General features: G+C 36.0%; 3 protein-coding genes across 4 annotated transcripts in view; 1 reads left to right on the top strand and 2 right to left on the bottom strand.

The window, feature by feature from the left end:
- Positions 1-58: 58 nt before the first annotated feature.
- Positions 59-5443, bottom strand: LOC140155664 (peptidoglycan recognition protein 1-like). The gene is made up of 7 exons (XM_072178589.1): positions 5321-5443; positions 3167-3215; positions 2677-2834; positions 2074-2209; positions 1272-1362; positions 879-987; positions 59-607 (listed from the first exon to the last, which is right to left on the bottom strand). Exons 1-7 carry the CDS (start codon positions 5420-5422, stop codon positions 578-580), a joined length of 675 nt encoding a protein of 224 aa, XP_072034690.1. The 5' UTR covers positions 5423-5443; the 3' UTR covers positions 59-577.
- Positions 5444-12172: 6729 nt separating this feature from the next.
- On the bottom strand, positions 12173-20092 carry LOC140155665 (transmembrane protein 41B-like). The gene is made up of 7 exons (XM_072178590.1): positions 19993-20092; positions 18355-18529; positions 15648-15776; positions 15002-15095; positions 14417-14521; positions 13927-14065; positions 12173-12625 (listed from the first exon to the last, which is right to left on the bottom strand). Exons 1-7 carry the CDS (start codon positions 20090-20092, stop codon positions 12456-12458), a joined length of 912 nt encoding a protein of 303 aa, XP_072034691.1. The 3' UTR covers positions 12173-12455.
- Positions 20093-20338: 246 nt separating this feature from the next.
- LOC140155662 (polyglutamylase complex subunit TTLL1-like) overlaps positions 20339-24845 on the top strand; it is a 46393-nt gene continuing 41886 nt past the window's right edge. The window contains exons 1-2 of one of the 2 annotated variants that reach the window (XM_072178586.1): positions 20339-20546; positions 21709-21774. In XM_072178586.1, the coding sequence (XP_072034687.1) occupies positions 20431-20546; positions 21709-21774 (182 nt within the window). In that variant the 5' untranslated portion in view covers positions 20339-20430. The remainder of the gene's footprint in view (positions 20547-21708; positions 21775-24845) is intronic. The other variant, XM_072178587.1, reaches the window with a different exon arrangement.

Raw genomic sequence — 24845 nt, 5'->3', positions numbered from 1 at the left:
TATATCAAATATCTGCTTGTGTATGGGTATAAATTAACAACAATCCTCTGCATGTAGATTAAATTGACAGTCAGTCTTTATTTCGAAACATATATATAATCTTGTTGAATAGACCTATATAGTATAGCCCAATGGTGTTCTTTTGTTAAGTCTTTGAAATAAGCGACAAAATCTTATTCTTAATTTACTCTGCCGAAGCTCCCAAAATCAGAAGTTTGAAGCATCTCACCACCATTTAACGCATATAAAAAGCAGTAAAGTATGGAAATCATTCAATATCAACTTGAATACTTTTGTACAATATTATAACGTTGTAAGAGATACAGATGATCTCTTCATGCTCTTATCATTTTCATTTCGATGAAGTCGCTGAATTCCCCGACTGTTTTCGATATCATATTTTTATATTTTCAACATCATGTTTGCATTATATTTTGAAATATTTGAAATATTTGACATATTTTGTCTTTGCAATAGTTATCTGAATGAAATGTTATTATTGACAATGCCATAGTGTCTGCATTATCTGTCCTGTCCTCAAACTTATGGACAGAAGTTTGCGTGTTTTCATTATCCTTTATTTAGGTGGAAAGTGATCACCGGGTTTCTGTAAGATAAAAAGAATGATAATAATCATGATGAATTTTCAATATAAAATAATTGAATTTAAGCATCTGATTTATCCCTCATCAAACAGTCCTTCTACAAGATATTTAATGAAAATGAGCAAGAATGGTATAATAATAATTCACATGCTATTTAGACAGAATTCTATATTAATTTTCAGAATTTTTAATTACCTCAGTTTCTAGCAGTTTGGTACCAATGTAAAATTATAATCAGTGCATGGGACCTGACAATAATTATGTTTAACATACCCAATGTGGCCAGGATTGGATCTCTTTAAAGAGTGCGTCTCCAGGACAAGTGGTACCGTTTCTGCCTTGGCGATGACCATACAAGATGAAGTCTGGTGATAGCTTGCCTCTGTTTCATGTACACGAAGAAAATGATCAGACAAAGTTCTTAATTCTTAAGTGTAAGATCACTTGTATCATTTGATAACTACCTTAAACGTATAGGGCCTGTACTACACTGATGCATGCATGTACTATAGGTACTATATAATTCCCTGTGTGACATGCATGTTTTCTCGTTTTGCACACTTTTTATTTTTCTATATTTTGCTTTCATTTGTTTTTCTCCGTAAGTATTGTAAATTAATCCAAAGCGCTAGATTTCTAAGTTGTCGGTTAAATGTCTTTTCTTACCTTTCAACTGCACACTTTATCAATGCTTGTACTGTATCAGTGGCGATTTTATCAGGTATAACAGTGGTAAAATCACCCATTATCGAGATACCTATATTATGAATAGAATCAAATAAACAGTGTTTCTGATCACGTTATAACATTTCGCAAAATCCAATATAAAAATTATGAAAGATCTGTCTGTCTCCATGTCTCTATACACTGTCTCTGCATATATTTGTCTCTGCCTCGATCCCCCTCGCTCGATCTCTCTAACCGGCTCTCTCTCTCTCTCCGAGCTGCTCCCTCTCTCCGGCTCAGGACATGGTGATATAATAGCCACGCCCGTTAATAAAAAAAGTTTATTTTGCAAGGACATCCCAGCCAAGGAAAGACTACACTAATACATGTTTTGCATGTCAATGTTATTATCATACCATATTATATGCCTGTCTTGGGTCTTTCTCTACCATGTCTACAATGAATTATCTTGTGGTCAGGACTGTGTACTCGACGTACAGGTCAGGCATGAGACTGCACTTTCCTAAAAAAAAAACTTTCCTGAAAAAACTGAAAATTGGGCAAATAGTACCAAAAACAGGCTGAAATGAGATAAAGTTGCGGAAATTCTGACTAAAAAACCCCAACAGAAGTCAGTTTTAAAACTGAAATTTCGCATGCCTGACAGGTGGGGATGGGATGGGTGTACATGGTGTAGGCCTGGGGGTTGGGTGTGTGTAGGCTCATCATCCGCGTGATCATACTCTCAAAAATCATATACTCTCAAATTTCCGCTTAAACATATATGAACCCATTCACTGACCTATTGATTGGTGATTATACCATGGGCAATGAGCACCAATTGTGTCCCAACCTCGTCCCTCGTATACACGACCATCTTCCCCTACTAAGAATGTGTACCCAATGTCACACCATCCCCTGACATCCATGTGAAAGTCCTGTAAAAGAAAAATAGAATAAACAGTGCATAGAAGATTTTCAACATGGGAGAAGGGCTGACAAAACCAAATTTTGTTGAGTCAGAAATTTGGCAACAAATAGGTGAGTAACTTGTCCGATATCTGATCAGTTTTTTACTTCACCTGGAATTATTGGGGCTGAAGATTGGAAGCTGAGCCCCTGCTAGCACCCCCATCGTTCTGGAGCCAACCTGGTCTCTCTAATAATGGTAATTCAGTCTATATCGTACTGAACCTTGTATACCGTATTCGATATTCAGTCTAATTTGTGTCTAAACCATTATTCGATATTCAGTCTATATTGCACTGAATATACGGCATAAAGAGCTCTGTTGATGACCTAGAGCTACCTAGAGCGGCTCCCACACCACATTAAGGTTATAGTATGTTGTTTTTTGTTGACTTGAAATTGATAAATTAATTGATTTTAAATCTGGTTAAAATACCTGTATTTTTCTGACTTCAGCACAACAATGATCATAATCGTGACATCTATCCATATGAGTATGATGAATAATTACAAATGGCACGGGCGTTTTCATGGTCTCGTTGCATTTGGGTGATCTAGCATTCCATTCTGTTCGCGACACTATTGTTGGACATTCTATAAAACAACATCAGTACATTATATTGATGATATTACTATACGAGATTCATTTTATCCATTCAGTTATATATACCGGCCTATCCGAGGATACAAATCATTATCTATAGGCCAAAAATTTGTTTCAGAAGCAACGCAAACGGTCAAAGATGCTTATAAGTTATTGCGATGACACGCTTGACGCTTCCAGTCCAAATGTGAGCAAAATGGTTTTGCATTATTTCATTGCTCTCCGAGTAATATAAATTAATTAATATATACAATGTAATAAATAAATCAAATCAAAATTTCAAGTTAACCAATGATACCGTTATACCGTACTTAGGGCTCACCTTTAGTATTTACATTTTGCTGTTTGTCAGACATCGTGGATTCCAAATTCTGAGATAAAAATAAATAAATAAACAAATCAATACTATGTTGCATGTTTCATAATTAAAAATATGCATCGTGGTCTTACAGGCGCGCAAGAGTCGATTACTTACTTAATACTGATTTTACAATAAATGGTCATTCTTTCCGTCCCGATTTCCCGAGGGGACATTCTCCCTGCCAATTGATAGGAGGGAGCACGGTGGCCGAGCGGACGGGCTTCAACTCATAATCGAAAGCTGCGGGTTCGAGCCCCCGGCGACGCCATCGTGTTGTGCCCTTTAGTAGGGCACTTAATCTCGATTTTAAGTTACTCCTTTCCACCCAGGTGTATAAATGGGTGCCGGCATTCTTAAAGGGCAGATCTATTGCAAAAACAAGTTTATCTCTATTCGAAGGGAATATGAATTATTAACAAGTTGACACTCATTGCAATTTTTTTATGCGTATTTCCCCTGAAAAAAGAGAAATTGTGTGGGTAAAGTTCGAGCTCGTACGTGTTCTTCCCCCGTTTTAAGCGAAATTAATTTTCAAGGCAGCGGGCTGATGACGTAAGTAAATGAAGCGGACACTACCGGTATATCATATGCGCTCATTTACTTGTGTGACACAATCACAATCACTTTGACAAGTTTGACATTAGCAACAATGAGTTGTACTATTATTTACCATAACAATGCTGCATAACAATATGCAGACTATTGTTCTCATTTGGGAAACAAAGCCTCACACAGTATTGTTACTATGCGTTTGCTTTGCAATATTTCATCCAACTGAAACTATAATAACTATAGAATTGCAATATCGCACAGGGAATCAGATACACGAGTTTGTAGACTTAACACGGTTTATATGCTAGTCTCAGATTGATCACGCTGAAATTCTAAGCTCAAATTATTATTTATTTTTTAGCCCAAATATTTCTAATGATATTGATATACATATGAATTGTAATATCACAATTTACTAATAAAAAAAAGAAACGGCTGATTGTATCCATATGTTTAAAACCATTAAATTTGTAATACTTAATAATTCGGAGTTTTTTTCTGTGAACAACAACAGTACGGTATAGGCCTACGTTCTGTGCATTGAGAATGTTTATAGTCCCTTCTCGCAAAGCAGGCACAGTCATTTCATGACGTCAACTTTTTTCTAGGTCAAATCTGTCTCGTTTGAAGGAAAGAGATGGGTACTCGTCATAAGGATTAAGAAAAAGTAGGCCTATAGTTTGACTATCTCCGATATATCATACTCTTGAGCTATTATAGGCCTATGTCAAAATTTGGATTCCAAAGGGGTTAAAAGTTGAAAAATTATTTGATTTGAGTCTCCCTAGCTGGCATAAACATTTTAAACGAAGTAAACAAAGAATAGTTTGCCATATCTCAGGTGTTCCATTACCTTGATGTTACCTATGTAACAAAACATCCAAAACAATGCAACTTTTTGTCATTTGATTTATTTTGCCAAAAACACAATTTGAGACCAGTTTATTAAAATCGGAGGATTTTTTAATTGTATATTTTACCAGCTTTGAAATTTCACCCCTGCAAAATTGTCCACTGATTTATGCAAATTTAAGGCACTGTTCCACTACTTGGATTTTCGGGGATATTTGATGTGTTATTTAATATTCTCTCATTCTTTTCTGAAATGAATGGTGATTAAATATATTCTGTTGCAATTTTCCTTAATTTGACTGGGCTATACTTGCAGCAACAAATTTAGCAAACAAAATCATAATAGGCCTATTGGAAATTACTGAACCATCATTTCCACGGTCGTATAAATGAAAGCTGAATGTAATGGACTATGGACTCAGTTTGCAACCCGCCGATATAGCAGATTAACAGTGACCCGTAAAACGTAACAAATCAAACCAACAGTAGGCCTATTATAGGCCTACATGTTCATATTTTCATATCTAAAAAATGAAAACAATTTAACCGTTAAGTAAATATCAAGCCGATATCTGGGTAGCTGATCACAACCGACGCGTCATTGAAATAAGAAAATTACGGGAAAATTGCCTATGCTTTAATTTACTAATTTACCAGTCCAGGAATTATATTTTAACAAGAAAACCTGTAGCATATTCAGTGCATACTTACTAGCCGATACACAACGCCTATATCTAACTTCCCCTGTTCGTCGTCTTTGGATAGACAGCCGAGAGATAATGATACCAAAAATAATACCAGAAATATCATCATGATGTGTATAAAATTAATATAGACACCCGGTATAGACACCGCATTGAATCAGTCCTTCATGGATTTTGAGGAAGCCCAGTCAGGATATCCGTGTGGTGGATGACATGCACTGCGAAATAGGAAGGCGAAATGGGAAGTAAAAGTTAATGTAATGGGAATTCCCCGCCCCACGGATGACGTCATACGACGTTTAATACGAGGTACATCGATTTATTCCCAGTTGGTGCGTGCGGACTCAGTTGTCTGTCAAATTTTAGAATTTTGTACGGTACTTTTTGACAGTGAGAATATTTCAAAATTCTGGAATTTTGACAATAGATAAAAAAGAAACAAAATGCATGAATAAAAAGAAATTGACAAAATAGATAAAATAAATGATAAAAAAAAAGTTGTGAAAGAAAGAAACAAATTCCTTTAATTTTTTTTTCTTATTCATTCATTTATTTATTAATCAATTCACTCATTCTAGTTGTGCATTTGTTATTTTATTTGTTGAATAAGTTCATCAGGTCATAGACTGCACTGCATTCCTTTTTTTTTTTGATAAACAATTCATACGTTTCCATGCATGAAACCATTTAAAATCTATGATGAAGCACATCACATCTCCAGTGACTGCCCTGCCCAGAAGTTTTCTCATGGATAGCTGAGCTGTTGAATCAGAACAGGAATGATGAGTTTTCCATGGTCAGGTCAGCATGGTCAGAGAGATTAAGGAATGATAAATTAAACTGGTCTGCTACAGTAGACTAATCAGGTCATTGATAAAATTTTTTGGCATTTTTGCTTGACAAACCAATTGAATTTTTACTCACTGCAAGCTTAAACTAGAATTACACTGCTCGTAATTAACATGCCCCCCAAAGGTGTGTAAATAACAAAGGTTTGTAAATACAAATAGTATGCAATATGCAAATAAGCTCATTAATATTCAGAAATATGCAAATAACGTGTCACAAAACTATACAGCACATCAGGCCACCATATCCAATCACTGTACTGAAGTGTTCTTCTGACAAACTTACTGATATTATCATCACCAATTTCAGCAACTATTATCTCCATTCTTATCATACACTGCCTACTCCCAGTAGGCACAATTTGATTAAAATAAATTGTGTTGTTTCGAGTTTTTCTATAAGTCAGCCTCATTACAATCAAATATGACCTGTTTAAAATGTTTTTAAAACGTTTTGCTTGGGAAACGTTTTGCTTGGGTACCAAACTCAATCTGAAAGAAGGAAACTAGAGATATGAAGTATGTATGTCCAGTCCATCCATGATATCCAATATGCTTAAACACCATCCCACACTTCTGTTTACATCCTTGTACACACACACACACACACAAACAAAAAAATCAACATCAATTTTCTAAATTAAAAGTAAATTCAGTAACTAAAAATCTTTTTACTTCAAAGTAATTCAACAATACATTACATAATTATAATATCAAGCATTAAGATAGTGTGATAACTTAGATAACAAGCAAACAAGTCCTTTGTTTTCTTCTTAGAAACTACTCATCAATTTGGATGTAGTTTCATCATTATGTTTTAATTACTTTGTGAAGTCCATGAATTTAAGGAATTATTAGTGATTTGCTGAACCAGAAAAGCCCAAAATGTACTTTTGAAACAAGTATAGACATATGAAGAGCTTTGTTGCAAAACCCCTTACATCCACTTGAGCAATTTTGAGAAAACATAAAATCATCAAAAAAAGTACTGATATGATATATGGGGGTTTGCAGTTTTTGGCAGGATGCTTGCGTAGGACGAGCATCCCACCAAAAACTGCTTTTGTTGAAAACCCCCTTATATCAGTGATTTTTTTTATGTGTTCTCAAAATTGTTCAAGTGGATGTAAGGGGGTTTTGCAACAAAGCTCTTCATATGCTATATTGCTGAAGGGTCAGCACAATAATATCTTAACTCCAATTTTGAAAAAACTCCACCATGGTTGTTTTTGTAATTGTCTGATTTTTGTCTTATCTGGATATTTTGGGAGATCAGTACTTATGTATTGAGAGCTTACCAGAATTACTGAACATGTTCTTCAGGACTGTTATTGAAAATAAAGACGAATTTCATAGTTCTAGTCCAATAAAATAGCACTTACTGTGGACGTTTCGAAATCTGTCAGATTTCTTTATCAACACTGATAAAACCAACTGGCAACCAAGTTGCTAAGCAACAACGAGTTGTACACAGAAGGTCGTCACAACAACATCAGTGTTGATAAAGAAATCTGACAGATTTCGAAACGTCCACAGTAAGTGCTGTTTTATTGGACTAGAACTATGAAATTCGTCTTTATTAGCTTAATAAAGATAGGATGAATGAATGAAATATTAGACTATGTGTCAGAACAACAAAATCTTTTAAGTTAAAACTCCAGGGTCCATATGCACAAAAGAATTAGACTGAGTCTAAAGTTAGACCTGGTCTAAGTGGAATTTAATTCCATCACAAATGGTCCTATGGTCCTTTACTCTTATTTCCTTCCTAGAGTGGCTAGCAAATTCTAAAGATTTAAATGCAAAGATCAAAAATAATACAAAATAACTGAAGCAAATGTAAAGGAAAATGTCCTTTCTCCTGGGACTAAATTCCACTTAGACCAGGTCTATTAAAACATTGGACCCGGTTTAACTCTTTTGTGCATACGGACCCTGGAGTTCCATCGAGTTTGCATTGGCTCTGCAGGGTGTCTTTTGCACTCAGCACCACAAGTTAGGATAATGTGGTTTAGTGTTGTTCTCAAAATGGCAATTTTGGAGTTTAGATAGTCTTGCCTGAGCCCTCAATTATGTTATATGCTACAGAAGCAAAGAAATCGCAAACATGAAAGCAATCTGATAGACAAAATCTGACATCAAAATGTACATCCTCAGTTTTATTACTTCATATTTGTTTATTGCCCAAGTGGGACTGTAGGTTCCGCTAGCAGTCGACACAGCGGATAGTAATTTACGTTTACAAGGGAGGTTTATGTATATGTTTAATGAAATAGAATTGCGATATTATGATCAATTTGGCCTATATATTATTATTGATCATTTTGTGGTGCAGGTTGACAAAATATGATAGACATTACCTTAATCGTCCACAAATGTGATTACATGAATGGGCGACTCCCATTTCAAATTCACATCCCTTGTGTGGGAGATTAAGGTCATATTTTTCATATGGGGTGTATGAATAGCCCAATACATTTCTTGCCGTCTCTTAACCCTATCTCAATACCAATTGGTGCCTTATGAAGTGTACATAAATAATAATACTGTAAATTACATACATATAATATGGTGCTCTATAATATGAAATGTGCTTATATGAAAAGCTGATCCACTTATATCAATGTTGATAAATTTGACAATTGAGTCATCATACTACTGCTGTCGGCTCATAAACCTATGCTTTGCAATACTGAGAACCTGTATCCCATGCTTCCAGAAAAATACAGCACTAATTTGTATAAATATTAACTTACTACTCTACTACTCATGTTTATTATTGAAGTGATCTGATTCATAAAACATATCGTCACTGGACGGGAAAAACCTCATATGTACTTTTCGCCCTTAAACATGGATGAAGCAAACCATTCAATATGAAGTATACACCTACAAAGCTTTATCCATTTTCAAGGGTCAAAAGTAAATATGAGGTGTTTCCTGCATGTACTTTTGGCCCTTGAACATGGATGAAACAACCTATTCAATGTAAAGTCTACACCTACAAGGCTTTATCCATGTTCAAGGGCCAAAAGTACATATGAGGTTTTTCCCGCCCAGTGACGATATATAAATTGTTAGTTCAATAAAATCCCTATGGAACAAACCAAAAGATTCCTTAATGCATAACTAGTTTTGCTTGGGGGAAGGAACCCTAACCCAACCCATTCTTGTTTGCAATTGGAAGGGAAAGAAGAAACGAAAATGGAGAAAAGAGGAAGTCACTTGGTACCCCCGGGATTCAAACCTCCGGCCCTCACATGCCACACAGAAGATCACTGATCTCTAGCCACGGGGTTACGCTGGCCTGGCCAGCGATTCCCTAGGTATATATGACTTTGGCTGATTGCATCATGGCATCACATGGAATGCATGCATGCGCAATGGTTTTCATAGTGAGCTTTAGTGATTTTTGGTCGGGTTAGGGTTAAGCTTCTGCTCTCCTCTTTAAAATTACCTATGTTATTTTGATCTATATCTATGTTATTTTGACTGATATATGTGTCCATTATAGATGGGGAAGGAGGGTGGAGTCAGCCTGGTAACAACTAGTTATGTTTATAGGACTTAAAAATCTTTTGTTTTGCTCCCCAAAATAGTTACTTTTCTTAAGAAAGCTAAACATTTCAAGTCCTGCTCAAAATGCCTCACAAATCAACAACAATAAGTCCTTAATGAAGGTCATAAATTAAATTGCCTGATTCTGCGCAGCACGTTGAGTGTAAATCAAATGGTTGATGGTGATCATCGAGCCTTGTGTAGAACGGGTGGACAAAATACACCTTTTCTATGCGCTCCATTATCACCATTGCGAACCCGGAACTCTGAACAATTGATAAACCTTTAGACACATTAAAAACCTTAAAAACACATTCACTTTAAACACATTGAATAAAAAGATACTGACTAAAAACACAATGAGTATGAAATACTGTATTCAACCCAATTGGCATCCAGACCATTACGTAAAGTTATTTTAGGGATGCCAAAGTTGAACTGAAGAAGAATAAATATTGCATCCATTGAAACTTTATGTTTCCATTTTATTACATTTTAAAGTTTTGACCCAATTTCATTTAAAAGGGTACATTTTAAATGGGGGGGGGGGATAATTAAGAAAGGGGCAGTTATTAGGTTGAATATGGTGTCTGTCACATGAAAAGGACCCATAATACTCTGTCTCGTCTCAAGTTGAGAGTAACGCCATGTTGGATTTCGCAGTGGCGTATTTGATTCGCGGACACTAATCTAATCACGTGAAGCATATAACACACGTAAAAGGGCACTTATCTGTATGCTGGCAACTCAACCGTATAAACGCAATAATTCGAATTTGCCACTGTGAAATCCAACATGGCATAACTCTCAACTTGAGACAAGACACACTATAAAACCAGTGTAGGAAATTCAGTGAAAATCCAACTACAGGCAGTTACATTAAAATTCAAATTCCCCTAAAAGTTGCACTGAAAATGTGCTATGGCAAACTTGTGAGACTTGCCTCATTTTTTGACATTTAGCACAATATATAGATCATATTTCCCCCATTGATATGTGTGTTTGTGTATGCTTTTAACTGTCCTCCCACTATAATACCAGAATATTAAACCCAAAGACTATACATGAACCAGTATAAAGACCAATAAATAGTGTACAAAATCACACACATTCATACCACTGCACTGATGCATTTGGATACACTTTAAGTAAATAATAATTCTGTTACTTTTGTTCTGAATTGAGTGCATTATTGCTCATTTGACCAGTCTGTATGTACGTAATGGATCCAACACAGACAGGACGGGACATGATGAGACACATCCATGTCTTGTCAAATCTGCACTTCATTTTTATCTCACAGATCAAGTCTAATATTGTCTTTGACCAAGTGATGAGATTTGCTGTTGTTTATCACATTTCTCGGACACGGCATGTACATTTTAAGTACCAAATGCACCCCTTGGGATATTCCTTGGTTCCAAAGCACAATGTTTAGATATTTTACAATACCCTCAAAACAACTGATGTGCAGTCATTAACCTCTAAATCCTATTTAGAATTGCATAATAGCATGATCTGAGAGGAGAGGAGTTGTGTTTATATGCATGAGTTGTCATCATTGTATGTGACAAGTCCTTTTTTTTAATGTTGGAACCATCATGAATCTAGATCAGTCGCAACGTTACTGACTTACAAGAGAAGAGATTTCTTGTGATTTCTATTAGTTTTGACATGTCATATAGACCAGCAAAGAAATGATTAGATTACATTTGGTCAAATTCAAGTCCTATTCCCCTCTATCCTGAACCAGCTTTTATCACAACTTGACATTGCCTCACCCAAAATATCATTTGCCCCAACCTATAAATGACCTGAAAGTTAAAGACCCATTCAGTGATCCCAGCGCAAGTGTGAAAAAATTAAAATTGTTTATAAATTGCTTAAAAGTGAAGGATAAGTCATTTAAATTGTCATTTGTTATTTTTGAAATGGCAAATTTGGCAAAAAACAAAGAAAACAGCAGTAGTGACAAAGTTGAAGCCCCATTCAAATACATGTAGCTAATTTAGATACTGTTAGTATCTAAATTACAGATTCGTGTAAAATGTATTATTTTGTCTTAAATACACGGCTTTCGGCTGAACCACTCGCAGGCTATCATGTTAACTCATCTATGACAATGACAAAGGTACCAAAATCTGAATTTTGATGATTTTTACGATCGGCCGGATGAGCAAATCACTGAATGGGCCTTTAACCTGACCCTGACCAACTTTGGCAGTGTTCATCATTGTCTACAGACATATGCAAGATTGGGCAGATCTCAACTATACATTGCATGCTGCAGGATTCAATTTGTTAAAATATAAGGTATCCAACAGTGCATAATTGCAGTGAATGACCCACCCCACCCCATCCCAACCAGGGCAAAGACCCAAACCACATTTTACCATCAATTTAGAATACAAAAACACAAACAACCCTGATACATTCTGATTCTGAGTTGATTCTGAGTTGATTCAGGTCAATCACTTAATAACACAGTTAACCCACTGGCCCCTATACTATTTTTTGTCTTGGCAACACGGTGACATCAATGCTTTGAGGCACATCCAATTCTTGTAAATTCAAGTGTGCGTACGCCAGTGCTTCGAGTGAACGCTCGTGATTTGAAGTTGTACCAAATGAAATGCACATCGTTGCCACCGACTCGCCAAGGTGAAAAATAGTATAGATCACATATATTACTATAATATTTGGTATTACATGTATATACACTTTAAATTCCTAACGTTAATCAAATTTTTCACGTAGTTTCTGTTTAAACACGGCAGGCAGGATAGATATTACTGCTAGGACGGCAAGAATGATGACCGATGTCCACGACACTGCATCACCTGCATGTGATAACTGGTAGAGCATTGTGCCTCCTCTTATTGCAACAAATGACGGGGGTGCTACACCTGTAGTGAAGACAGAAAAAAGACAGAAAAATAATAACATGAAAACTTGATTTGAAAACGTTACATAAATCACCTACAAAATTGGTAAGCTGTCTATAAAGGGAGGATATACATGTACATCATTGGAAAATGTCTCGGGTGTATTTACGAGGCAACTTGGCTTTACCTCTTATTTGCCGAAAATGTAGCAGATCCCTTCCCTGAACTTTTTGGTCTCTTATTTTTCACTCAGAGCTTGTTTGTTACACCATAATAGTTGCAAAATGTTATCCCACACTTGTGATCACCTCACATCAGCACTACTCAACAATATATGTGGTGTTTGTTTATTCTGTTACTGTAATACTCATTTGTACTTTGTTCGGCTTATAATTGACAAAAAGAATGAGCCTTGTAACATCATGCATTGATATAGAATAGCATGCAGTTGGACACAGCACCTGCGCTAGTTGCGCGTTGTGTGCCAGTGCTTATGTGAATTTGTTGGGACTTTATTGACACTTACAGTAACAAAAAACAAACCATTTTTGCCAACTCTAACCCGAACGAAGTATAATTATGCCAGTGATAGCTTTTCAAATGCTTGTGTGCAAGAACGAAAATGTACACCACAACATGATCCCTTGGAATCGTGCATGATGGTAAATAGGTCTATAGCAAATATATCTGCAAATATCTGCAAAATTACATTCAACAACTCTTCCTATACCTTTGTACAGGAGCCAACCATTGTTAATCCATGATGAATCCACAGTTCAGTAGCGTATACGCGAACGCAAGGTTACGCGTACGCATTACGCATGAGCGCGTATAATTCGTCATGCCTGGAACATATGCTTAAACATGAACTCTCTTAAATGTTGGTGGTAGCAGCTAAATATTACCGCTTTATTCTTTAGTTTTTTTGCTGATATCAACAGAGAAATACCGCAATCTTTTTGTAAGGTTGAGTGGTAATGGAAAACGGACATTCCGAATGAAATAATCATGTGAATTAGACATCTTTAGCTTGTTTCGTTGTTGAAAGGGATTCAATCATGTTTCACCGTTGTTCACTCACGTCCGGCGCGTCTGTGTGGTTTACTTCGCTCGGGCAGCTAAAGCTGCCCTCGCGAAGTAAACCACACAGACGACGCGGACGTCTCATGCACACTACTTGCCCACTCATGGATGAAGTTTGAATACTTCAATTGACTATTATCAAAAATTCCTTTGATGATCTGGTGGTTCATTTCAAATAAATTAAGGCCACTATATCAGCACAATACTCACATGCTTAGGAATGGCTACTCAGTACTCACCTAGAAATGTACCTACAAAGAAGGGTGTGAGCTCTACTTCTAACACTGGTGATGTAATGTTTATAAACCAATTGGGTAGGAATGGTGTAATACGCAGAAATATTATGTAGTTTAGAAGATGTTCTCTATGTCTGGCAACCTGCAACCAAATAAACACATAAATTAGGAATTGAAAGGCACATATGATTTATAATGGTCTTTGCCAAGTTAACAAGGCCTCATTACACTTTCACCTTGGCAAAAGTAACTTTATCGGCTGTCAAAAAATAGGCATGTCTGGTTGACCAGATTTAAATTAACTCTTAATTTCAACATACCCAGATGAATAAGAGTCTACACAGTTTAACTTTATCACACACTCAGTAACAATCTGAGAACTATGCCTCTGAAGTACATCATATTTTATAACTTGTTCATGTACTGGTAATTATGACTGTAGGCCTAGAAATTCGGCAAGAATCAAAATTGGTATTAAACATGGAATACTTACTGTAGCAGCCCATTTATCCACCCTGTCTGGAATGTACTTTTTCACTAGTTGAACACCAACCAGATATGATAGTAGATAACAATTCGATGCACCTATTGCTGAACACTGGAGAAAAAAGGCAAATGAATATGGAATAACATCAATCACAAAACAAGTAAATACTCTTACTTGATTAGGCTTAAATACCTGCAGCAAATACAGATTCTCCCATTGTCCAATAATTTTTATTATTAGCCAACCAACTTTTCAGTAAAGGATCTTACAATATGATCTTTTCAGTGTATTGTTATAATGTGACAGTAACTTCCATGTAAAGCCATAATACATGGGGACTATTGGGGAGTATGGGTTTCAAAATGATTAACCCTGACCAATTACATTTGAAAAACATACTCCCTCTGTGGAAGATATTTCCAAAATCTTCCACAGGGGTAGTGTGGATTTCAACTGGAATAGCCCATTATGGGTAAGAAGAACATGGAAATTAGAGCAAGTGTTTGAACACATTTCTTCTGAGATTGTAGACCAATAATATTAGTTATATTTTACACCTTTAAAGTGAAAATTTGACTATTGCTTACTTACCAAACACACAAGAAACAGAGCTAGTGGGAATGGAAAGAGGAATCCTGAAAGTATACTCAGAAATATAGAACCTGGAATTGCAAAGGTTTGTAAGCTGGCAAATACACATTTGTCAAGGAAACATAACAATAATATCATTATCATTGATATATTTGATGTTCTTTTTACAGTCCCGATTCCTAGATGATGTTTGATGGGAGCAACTGGCTATTTTGATTAAAACTGGTTATCCCAACTCAAATATCAGCTACCTGTCATCTACATATGTATATTAGCTGTGACCATTACACAAGTTAGGTTTAAACTGCAAATATGTGACTGGCTCCCACAAAATGAGCATAAAGTCGCAAATTGCGAGACGCTACCAATTGTTGAGTTGCTGTTCTTTGTTTGAAGACCCCTGTTTAGTCAGTGATATGTCCTTTGTGAATGGGCACATAATATGTTATACTCTGCATTCAATTCTGCCCCCATTCACAAAGGACATACCACTGCCAATACAGAGGTCCATGTTTTGAATGTGAAGTACTAGTAGTGTCCTTGTTTGCTTGCAAACACCTACACATACATATATACGGAAAAGTAATACATAGTTCTGCCTTATCAGGCGAGACAAAAATACCATGTTGGTGCACTCAAAAGATACAATATATATGTAGTAAAGAACCCTGCTGTGACACTGTAATAGTATTTATTGTTGTACCTTGACAACACACGTCCTAATGCCTTGGCATCTTCTATGTCTCTTGGTAGCTTTATATGTTGAACTTCATCTCTGAAGAAGAAAACAAACAAACAAACAAACATTGGTACATGATGCTATTTATTGTCATTTTGTTCTTACTGGCAAAAGAATTTGGCTTCATCAAAACCCTGACTGGACAACCGCACAATTTTGGGTGCTGCTATCAGGCTGTAGGTTTGATTACGCTTGTCAAGGCATGTAAGGCTCTTATATATGGTCATTTTCACGGTAAAGGGTGTAACTTTTGATTTTTAGGGTCAAAATTTCAAACCACTTAAATATGTTTCTGTTTACTGTAATCATGCATAGAAGCAACTTAAATTCCAGTAAAATAGTGTTTCAAGGCTTAAACCTTTTGATTTCTGATAAAAATTTGACATTTCCATAACATTTTGGTTAAAATCTAAGAAAAAATGTATTTTACATAAGCTCAGAAAATTATGACATGAAAGCTGGAATACATGTGAAATCCCATTCCAAAGTAAGTCAACAGATATAAGTTAAATTTTATACCATGTTTTGCTATGTTTGTAATTGCAATTTAGAAAATTTTTAACATCAAGGGTCATTTGCAATGGAAATTTCCCAACCTTAAACATATTTTTTAAGTTTTAATTGGGTTCCTAAAATAATTTAAATGTCTAACTTCATGTACAAATACTACTTGATGAAAGGAACCTCCCAGCCAAGTTTCACAGAAATTGGAGTTATTTTTAGAATTGGCAATTCAAGCGATTTGTGTTTCGGAGGCTTCAGTTAACAACACAGGTGATCATAAAAGTAAAATATTTGGCTAACTACTACAAGTTGACATGAAAAATAGGTAAAAAATATCACAATTACCAATTTTCATGCTTTGCTTCTAAGTATTGAATTTCAGTTGTGACAAAAATTAAATTATCACAGCAAGTCATTTTTTTTGTTTCGGAGGCTTCATGTTTACAATGGTTAAACATGGCAGAAGTAGTTTTTTGAAAACAACACTGTTGGGATCATCTAAGCTGTTATTTTCTTGTGGGTATTGAATCAATGATTCTATGCGACAGATATTGCAGATTTATAACATGATAATTTTTTCACCCATTTGTTAAGTATGGTGTTATTTGCATGTGAAGCCTCCGAAACGGGCTTTCTTGGATATCAGTATATTTTTCAAGCATTAATCATAATATCTATTTTTTTTTAAATTTATGACATTCTGCACATATCATGCAACAATTACAATGCAGATATCAATATGGAACATACCAATTTAGATATGCATAGATGATAATTAAGTTTACTGTTGTTTCGGAGGCTTCATTTGTTTCGGAGGCTTCAATTGTTAACGGAAAGTTTGTATTGGGTCCCATTTTCAAACGGTGATATATATCTCCATGATTTAAAAACAAGTGACTTGAGGATCTACTTTGCTACATTTTGATAAATAGATTGGATGAGCTCTTTTATTTATATTTGCCCAAGCTTGCTGAACAGTTTGTTTGGAGGCTTCAAAAAGTTAACGGAAAATCGGCTCTTTGAAGTCAAGATTTTATAAAAATTTTAAAAGCTTGCAAATCAACTAATTTTTGTTACCCATTTCAAGTTAAGATATCAACTGTTATGAATCAAGAAGAAGTGAAGAAATAACCAAGAATTATGAACCAAAGCTATACCCACAAAGTTTGTTAACAATTGTTAACGGAAAATGAAGCCTCGAAGCGACAAATATCGAAGTCCGGTTCTCAAAAATACAGGGCTGTTCACAATTAAATCTAATGTGGCAGTGTTTACTGAACATATGACCGTACTTTCAGGATAAGAAAAATTATCCATGAACTAACTGAAGAAAACACAGGGTTTTACAAAAATGTTACTGTTTTTTTTTTTTTTTTTCAAAATGGCAATATTAAGTACATTTAAGCCTGCTAAAACTGAACGCAGTAACTCCCAAAGATGATTATGCTACCCAAGGTAGCTGCTAACTAGATGACTTATGTGGCCAAAAATCATGGAATTCTGTGGCTTTATTAGAAAACTACGGATCAAAATGTTAAAAATCCAAAGTTACACCCTTTACCGTGAAAATGACCATATCAAGACTCCCACAAAGTGGGGGGAGTGAAAAACACCACCTCCCATTGGTGAGCTTCTAATAAAACTAACAGAAATGGCATCATCAGCATGATAATGGCTATGTTTGGGATGTTTCATGTCATGAATATGCTCTACTAACAAGTACTCAATTATCAATTACCCATGTAAAGGTGTTCCTGAGATTGACAAAACAGGATAAGTCAAAAATTATCAAACAAAATAAGTCATTCAATTTTCATCCCTTTGAAAAAGCTGTTTTACAGCACATAATCAGTAGAATGTATATTGTATAAATTGAAAATTGAAGCTGCCCTATTGAATATAAATGTATGGGTACTACATAAGTACCGTAACCAATGTAATGGTACATTTTTATTAGATATTTTCATACTTTGCAACCCAATTTGGTCTATTTCTCAAAATAATAAGCTGACTGCTGTTGAGTGATAACATTATCATTCCCTCCTTACATGTTTTAATAGGTGTAAAAAAATAAAGTGTCATAAAAAGAGAGACACTTTCAAACACTTACTCATCTAACTTTGGGAAACTATAATATACAATTGTCATTGCTAGCACAGCCGATCCAAATATGAATAGAACTAAAAGAAATGAACGAGTAGTACGGTCTGGTATTGAGGTGGTGCTTGGTACAGCGGTCTTGTCTTCTGAGTTGTTACAATTCATTTTGCTATCGGATTCCAATCCTGAAATAGAAAGTAACAAAGTGAAAGTGTGAATCGTAGCAGTTCTGTAATGAAGCACACACTTTGATCGAGTCTACGTTCTCAAAACTATAATTATATACGGAAATCACAATTGTACATGTACTACTGTCTGCTGTACTCCAACAAGCACCGGAGTGTAGCGGTCCGCAAAAGACCGTGTTCATGTACCGTTACTCAGCCAAATATGGCAGAGTTGGTCCCGGATGTTCCTATCTCCACAACGTTATACCTTTTCAACAACAGGGTGTGAGAGGCCACAGACCAAAAACGAGGAAAATCACTAAAAACAGCGTAAAATCAGGGTAAAAACGCCAAATATGGGCTGAAAATAAAAGAAAAACACATAAATTTTGGCAACAAAAAAAGAGGAAATCAGCTGAAAAGAAGAACTCTCCAAATGTTCAAACATTCAAAAGGAACCTGAAAACTCATCTATTCACCTAATGTTTCCTCCCTCTTATATTTTTTCCTTTCCATAGCGCTTTGTTTTTTCATTTAAAAAGCGCTCTCTAAATCTGTGTATTATTATTATTATCCCTGCAACAAGGAAAGAAATAGCAGATGGTCATGCTTTTTTTATACTGGGACCCTAAAAAGGTGGTGCTGTCACATTTTGCTAAATCATTTTATCTTCTTATTCCTATATTTTTCCTAAAATTCATCATGAACAAATGGTTTTGGTCTTATTTTGAAGATAAATTATTAATCTAATGAAAAAACAAATACAATAATTAAATGTATTAATTAAAATTACTACAGCTTAATTAATTTAATTAGTCAGGGGTGATGCCGGAAGTGGAGGAGCTGTGTGTTATATCCAATGGGAAATCGCTTGCCCCCCTCTCTCGGCCTGCCAAAAATAAACGCTGCCCCCCCTCGGCCCGCCAAAAATCTTTGCCCCCTCTTTACACATAGGCCTATCCAAATTTTCGGGTTCCCAATTTACAAACCTTAAATGGTCTATATATTTGTTGCGAACGGAGCGAGCAGGAAAATTTGCATATTAAAGCGTTTCCGTACTGTTTTCCTAAGCCTTTTTTAGAGCGTTTTATTTAATGGGCGCCCCATGAATGTGTGCCGAAAATCCCCCCCCCCCCCCCCTCGGCTGGCCAAAATTGCTTGCCCCCCAATTTTACCCTCCCGGACCCGGGCCCGCCGGCCCCAGGGCTAGTTATAATTATTGCACAGCCCCAAAATAATTTGTGAAAGGAATTCTGCAAATTTTTTTATTATGCTCTGGACTGGGTCTATCATGCTACAAAAATGTATGCAACAATTTATAATGTACATGTATCATGCATGCATGACATGATCCATGGTTGTAGAATTCAACAACCATGATCTGTCTTTTTCAGACCGTGGAAGTCGACTATTTTTACAATAAAAACACATTACCTGTATCATTAAACTATTACCCATCCATTACAAAAAACATTTCTTACCGTCCGATTCATTAGAATCCGGATTTTGTGATCGTAAACCCGGTCTGCGCATAATTTTTCCTTGTGAAATATCTGTCCGGTCATTTAATTCTGTCGTCATTTTGCGATAATGGATTGAATTATTGAATGTACGGATGGGGCATTTATTTTATTTTCTCTCGCAGATTTAATTATTTTTTATTATTATTTCCTCAAAAATATCATAACAAGACAAAAATATGTTTTATATGACATTTTAAAAGCACGAATTACAAATATAAATGTCATTGTTTATTGAATATATGCAGGAAAAGTTATAATATTTAGTATTCAGAGCTCTCCATAGCGGTGTCAGGGAAAATTTGCAAACAAATTATGTTGATGTTTGTATCTTTGAAAGAGTGAAAATAGTATCAGTAACCTTTTAATTTATTGTTTTATATTGGGTGGGCTGCCATAATGGCAGGAAAAGTCGTTAAGTATGCATGTGATATGGATAAAAACGTTCTGGTGAGCAATTTTGAAAAGAGAAAGTGGGTACATGTTGGACCCGAAGATGACTGGAATTTTTATTGGTAAGCTTAAAAATAAAAGCAGGGAATATTGTTAAAGCAACATTATAACATTTTCAAACAAAATAGATTAGCATTTCTTTGCCATAAAATGTTAGCTTTTACTGTCAGCTATATCCCCAATTATTTTTGAGCCGAGCAACTACGGGAAAGCAAAGAAAATTGGAATTTACTACCAGCGCACATATAAGCCAATACGTACCACTCCTTCGGTCATGTTGTGGTACGACCCTTTGTTAATGTATATCACCGTCGCGCGCGCCGTGGCGTACTGTGTGTTATGAACATCGTGTATGCGTTCGACTAACAATTCCATCGTAATAATAAAGGGCTGAATCAGCCTTTAATTCAAAATCACGGATTTTGACAAAACTACAGCACTTAGAGTCTTGATTTTTTCAGGGTATATTGGTTTAATAAAGTACAATTTAATCGTGTAAAAAAATGAAATTAAAAAATTCAGTGAGGGCGTCCTCCTCAGCAAATGTTATAATATGGCTTTAAGTAAGATTAGGAAATGACAGCAGGCTTCAGCTTCAGAAGTAGACTTAGTACAGCTGTTCAAGCCGCCAGTACCCTGTCATTGACTGACAGTGATCATGTGTGTCTGGAACGAGGCTCAGTGTAGCTGTAGCGTACATGGTCAATTGCATGAATACGCGTACTGATTCTCTTGGTCGGGCTGACGTCACAAAGCACAAAGGGTCGCATGTCATAAGTTGGGTACAATTTCCATTACATGGTCAAAAATGACAAAAAATGTATTTTTTGATATGTTGTATATATTGACAACCTCTAACAATTAACACCACTTTTGACCTTTAATAGCACATGCTTAATTTTTGAGATAATGCTTAATTACTAATTAATTAATACACAGGTCGTATGAGATCCATGGTTAAACCACACATATTATACATCATGAAATATATTTGCATATCACTCTAGACCTGGTGGATACTTGTATCCCAACTCAAGGTCAAGTCTGGAATAATGCATATCCAGCACCAGTAAGGCACAGAAAGTACCTAGTGCTCCTGGTGACCTGGCAAACCAAAAGAGGGGTGGGGAAGCATTTTTGGCAGGTAAAAAATTTAGGATGCTGCACCATACAAAAATGTACTAATTTGATGCATGATTTAAGGTCTCATTTTCTTTCCTACAGGAGTGGTGTCCAAACTACACGTAACATATTCAATGTTGACAGTGGATATCGACTGACAGATGACCAGTAAGTGCGAGGGCCAGTGGCATAGCCAAGGAGGGCAAGGGGGAGGCAGCTGCCTTTCTGTGATAACTCATGCCTCCCAGGGGGATGCTAGCTGCCCTGATATTTAAGATGTTAGGCCTGTTTTGTACTTTTTAGCTAATTTTTGTAAAATTTTGCTCCCCTCCTCTTGAAAGTTGCCTTGCCCCCCTTTCCCCCTCTGTGAAAAAGTAGTGGTTACACCACTGACAGGGGCAGATGAAAAATTTGAAACTACCAGGGGGTTGAGAGGATAAATAATTATGACTGATGAAAAAATGGCAGATTTTGCATGATTAAACAGTCTTTGCCAGAGGGGGTGGGTGGGGGAGGGAGGGAGGTCCTGGATCTACTACTGCACTGCAGCCATGATGTATCACACACTATGCAAATAGAATGAATGAGTAGACATTAAGCCTGTGGTATATTTGTTGATTTGGTTAAAAATACTTTTGGCATGTACCAGTAATAGTATGCAGAATCTATTCATAACACTTTAAAGACCATGTCTTTTTTTATGCAGAATTCTAGTTATACCTGATGATGTAAATTTGCAGAAGTTCTTGTATACAAATCCAAAAGTATTTCGGTATAAAGATGTAAAACATACCTCAATAACATTTGGTACTACCGTATTAATTCCAATAAGCACCCAGGGCGCTTAACAAAGGCATTTTGGGTGGGCGCTCATTTACCAAATTTTTTCATGAGGGGCATTTATTAGAGACGAATTTATGTTATAAAAGGGTCCCAAGACGTTCTAGTAGCTTTTCTGATGCAAAAAATGTATTGCAAGTTTATGCAGGACTTGTAGTCCTGCAGCTATTTCACTGTATCGACATCTATCTGTCACTTCAACATTAATGGTACCCTTTAGCAAATTGAAAATACACTGGGTGGGCGCTATTGGGGCATGGGCGCTTATTGGAACGAATACGGTACATCGTAGTACTTTCTCAAATTGACTGATCAATTCTCCCACTCCTTGTCTGTTTCTGTTGAAACTTGACGTTAGTGGCATTTTGGAGTGGAGTAATTGGTCATAAATATGGGGGTTGGATTTGTATACAAGAACTTTTGCAAATTATGAATTATGGACAATCCTAATGAATTGACTGAAATTCAGTCTACATGGACCACTAAATGAAATGAACCATGCTGCTAATTTTTTCTGATGCGGTAATGGGGTAAAATCTAAGATGACGGCAAGTTAAATTTTAAAATTCACATGGTCCGATTAAGTTGTACCATACCCTCAAATTCTTCCTCTAATCATGAGGAACAAAAAACTCAATGGTCACACCTCCTTCCCTCCTTAGGATGATTGGTTAATGAGTTACATAATAAAATATGCAAAAGATCACAGACCTTTTGAACAGTGGTCAAGCTTTCAATAATCTGCAAGTCTACCACAACTTCCACAAGTGTGATACATACATCAAGTAATTTGTAATGCACCCCTTGTTGTCTGTTTGCTGTCAAGAAACTCTAGACTGTTTTAGCTTATATGTAAGGCTAGACATTATGGACTTTGAGGGTCAGCTGTAAAAATAATGATTTCCTAGTCAATGAGATCAGGCAATCATCATAACTGTCACTAAGAACTGATTCACTCCTGTGAAGAACAAAATGATGCTAAGGCAAGTTTTGTACACCTATGGGATTGGCATTTGGTGGTGTGATATCTTTGCATTATGATTTTTTTTAAAATTTAAAGCAATATTGTAACATTTTCATAAGAAATAGAATTGTATTTTTTTTCACAAAATGTTAGTTTTCACTGTCAGATATGTCCTCCTTTAATTTTGGGTCAAACAGATGAGGCAATACAGAGACAATTGGTATTCAATACCAGCGCATATGTCGCCAATGTGAGCCACTCCTGTGAGCCACTCCTTCGAACATGAGTCTGGTCGGTTCTTTTGATATGTCACAATACGCCATGTACATACTATGTTATGTACATCTTGTACACATTCAACTAATATTTCCCTCGTCAAAATCAAGGATTTTGGCAAAACTACAGATTTTACAGCATATTTAGGTCATCCTCAGCAAATGGTACAATATGGCTTTAAGCTAGCTCAATTTTTGAACATGGGCAAAACTATACAGTATCGGTTATTACTCTTTCCCTTTGAAAATGAAAAGTACTTCATTAGAAAGCAGTTTCCTTCAGTTTTTCATCAATTCTACTTGTCGGCAATTTCTTAAGCTGGTCTAATTTCCTCAGGACTGCTCTCATAGTGGTCAGTCCTATCCGGGCTTTCATCATATCGTTATGAATACGGCAGACGGCCGAATCCAGATTCGGCTTTTGGTAAATTCATTTTACACATGCATTACATTTGAATTCGAGAACAAGGGATCAATGCTATATCTATAGAGGGCAGCATATCGATTTTTTAACGGTTGCCGTCGGTGACCGTACTGTGATGCACCGTCAACTAACCTTGTATGCCGCCCTCTTTTGATTACTTATATATGCTGTTATCATCTGGTCTCCGTTAAAAAAATGATATGCTGCCCTCTATCATGTACAGCATTGATCCCTTGTTCTCTAATTCAAATGTAATGCATTCGTAAAATAAATTTACCAAAAGACGAATCCGGATTCGGCCGTCTGCCGTATTCCTAACGATATGTCAGTCATTAATGTGGATTAAGCTCTGTGTAGAGTGGCTGGAGGGATAATATCAAATGTAATAGGTTATATCAAAAGCCATTTCTTTGCCCATTTGAAACTTGTGAATCATATAAAAAATAACAATTTAGAAGAAAACACTGAAATGATATAAGGGACCGTTCACAAACACTTGTAAGGGGGGCCTGATGCAAAAAGGATTTTTGACCCCTCCTAAAAAAAAAAAAAAAAAAAATAACCACAAATTTTCCTGGAAAATTGAGTTTATATGCTTTTCTATGGGGTTGACCCATAATTTTCATGTCAAAAAGGGGGGCCCTGAAATTTTTGAGGCCTGTAAAGGGGGGGGGGCCTAAAAATGTTCGCAATACAATTTTTTTTGCATCAGGCCCCCCTTACAAGTGTTTGTGAA

This window comes from Amphiura filiformis, chromosome 6, assembly GCF_039555335.1.
Source record: "Amphiura filiformis chromosome 6, Afil_fr2py, whole genome shotgun sequence".
Lineage (NCBI taxonomy): Eukaryota > Metazoa > Echinodermata > Ophiuroidea > Amphilepidida > Amphiuridae > Amphiura > Amphiura filiformis.
The sequence above is the reverse complement of the archived record's forward strand: the minus strand, read 5'-3'. Positions and strand labels throughout refer to the sequence as shown.

Excerpts from the sequence above, each read along its gene's own strand:
- LOC140155664 (XM_072178589.1), bottom strand. The coding sequence starts at position 5,422 with ATGATGATATTTCTGGTATTATTTTTGGTATCATTATCTCTCGGCTGT. Across the intron at positions 3,216-5,320 it reads TAGGCGTTGTGTATCGGCTA|AATTTGGAATCCACGATGTC; the intron begins GTAAGTATGCAC and ends TTTTTATCTCAG. Across the intron at positions 1,363-2,073 it reads GTATAATCACCAATCAATAG|GTATCTCGATAATGGGTGAT; the intron begins GTCAGTGAATGG and ends TTCATAATATAG.
- LOC140155665 (XM_072178590.1), bottom strand. The coding sequence starts at position 20,092 with ATGACGACAGAATTAAATGACCGGACAGATATTTCACAAGGAAAAATT. Across the intron at positions 15,777-18,354 it reads AGTTTCCCAAAGTTAGATGA|AGATGAAGTTCAACATATAA; the intron begins GTAAGTGTTTGA and ends TTTCTTCTTCAG. Across the intron at positions 14,522-15,001 it reads CTCTGTTTCTTGTGTGTTTG|TGTTCAGCAATAGGTGCATC; the intron begins GTAAGTAAGCAA and ends TTTTTTCTCCAG.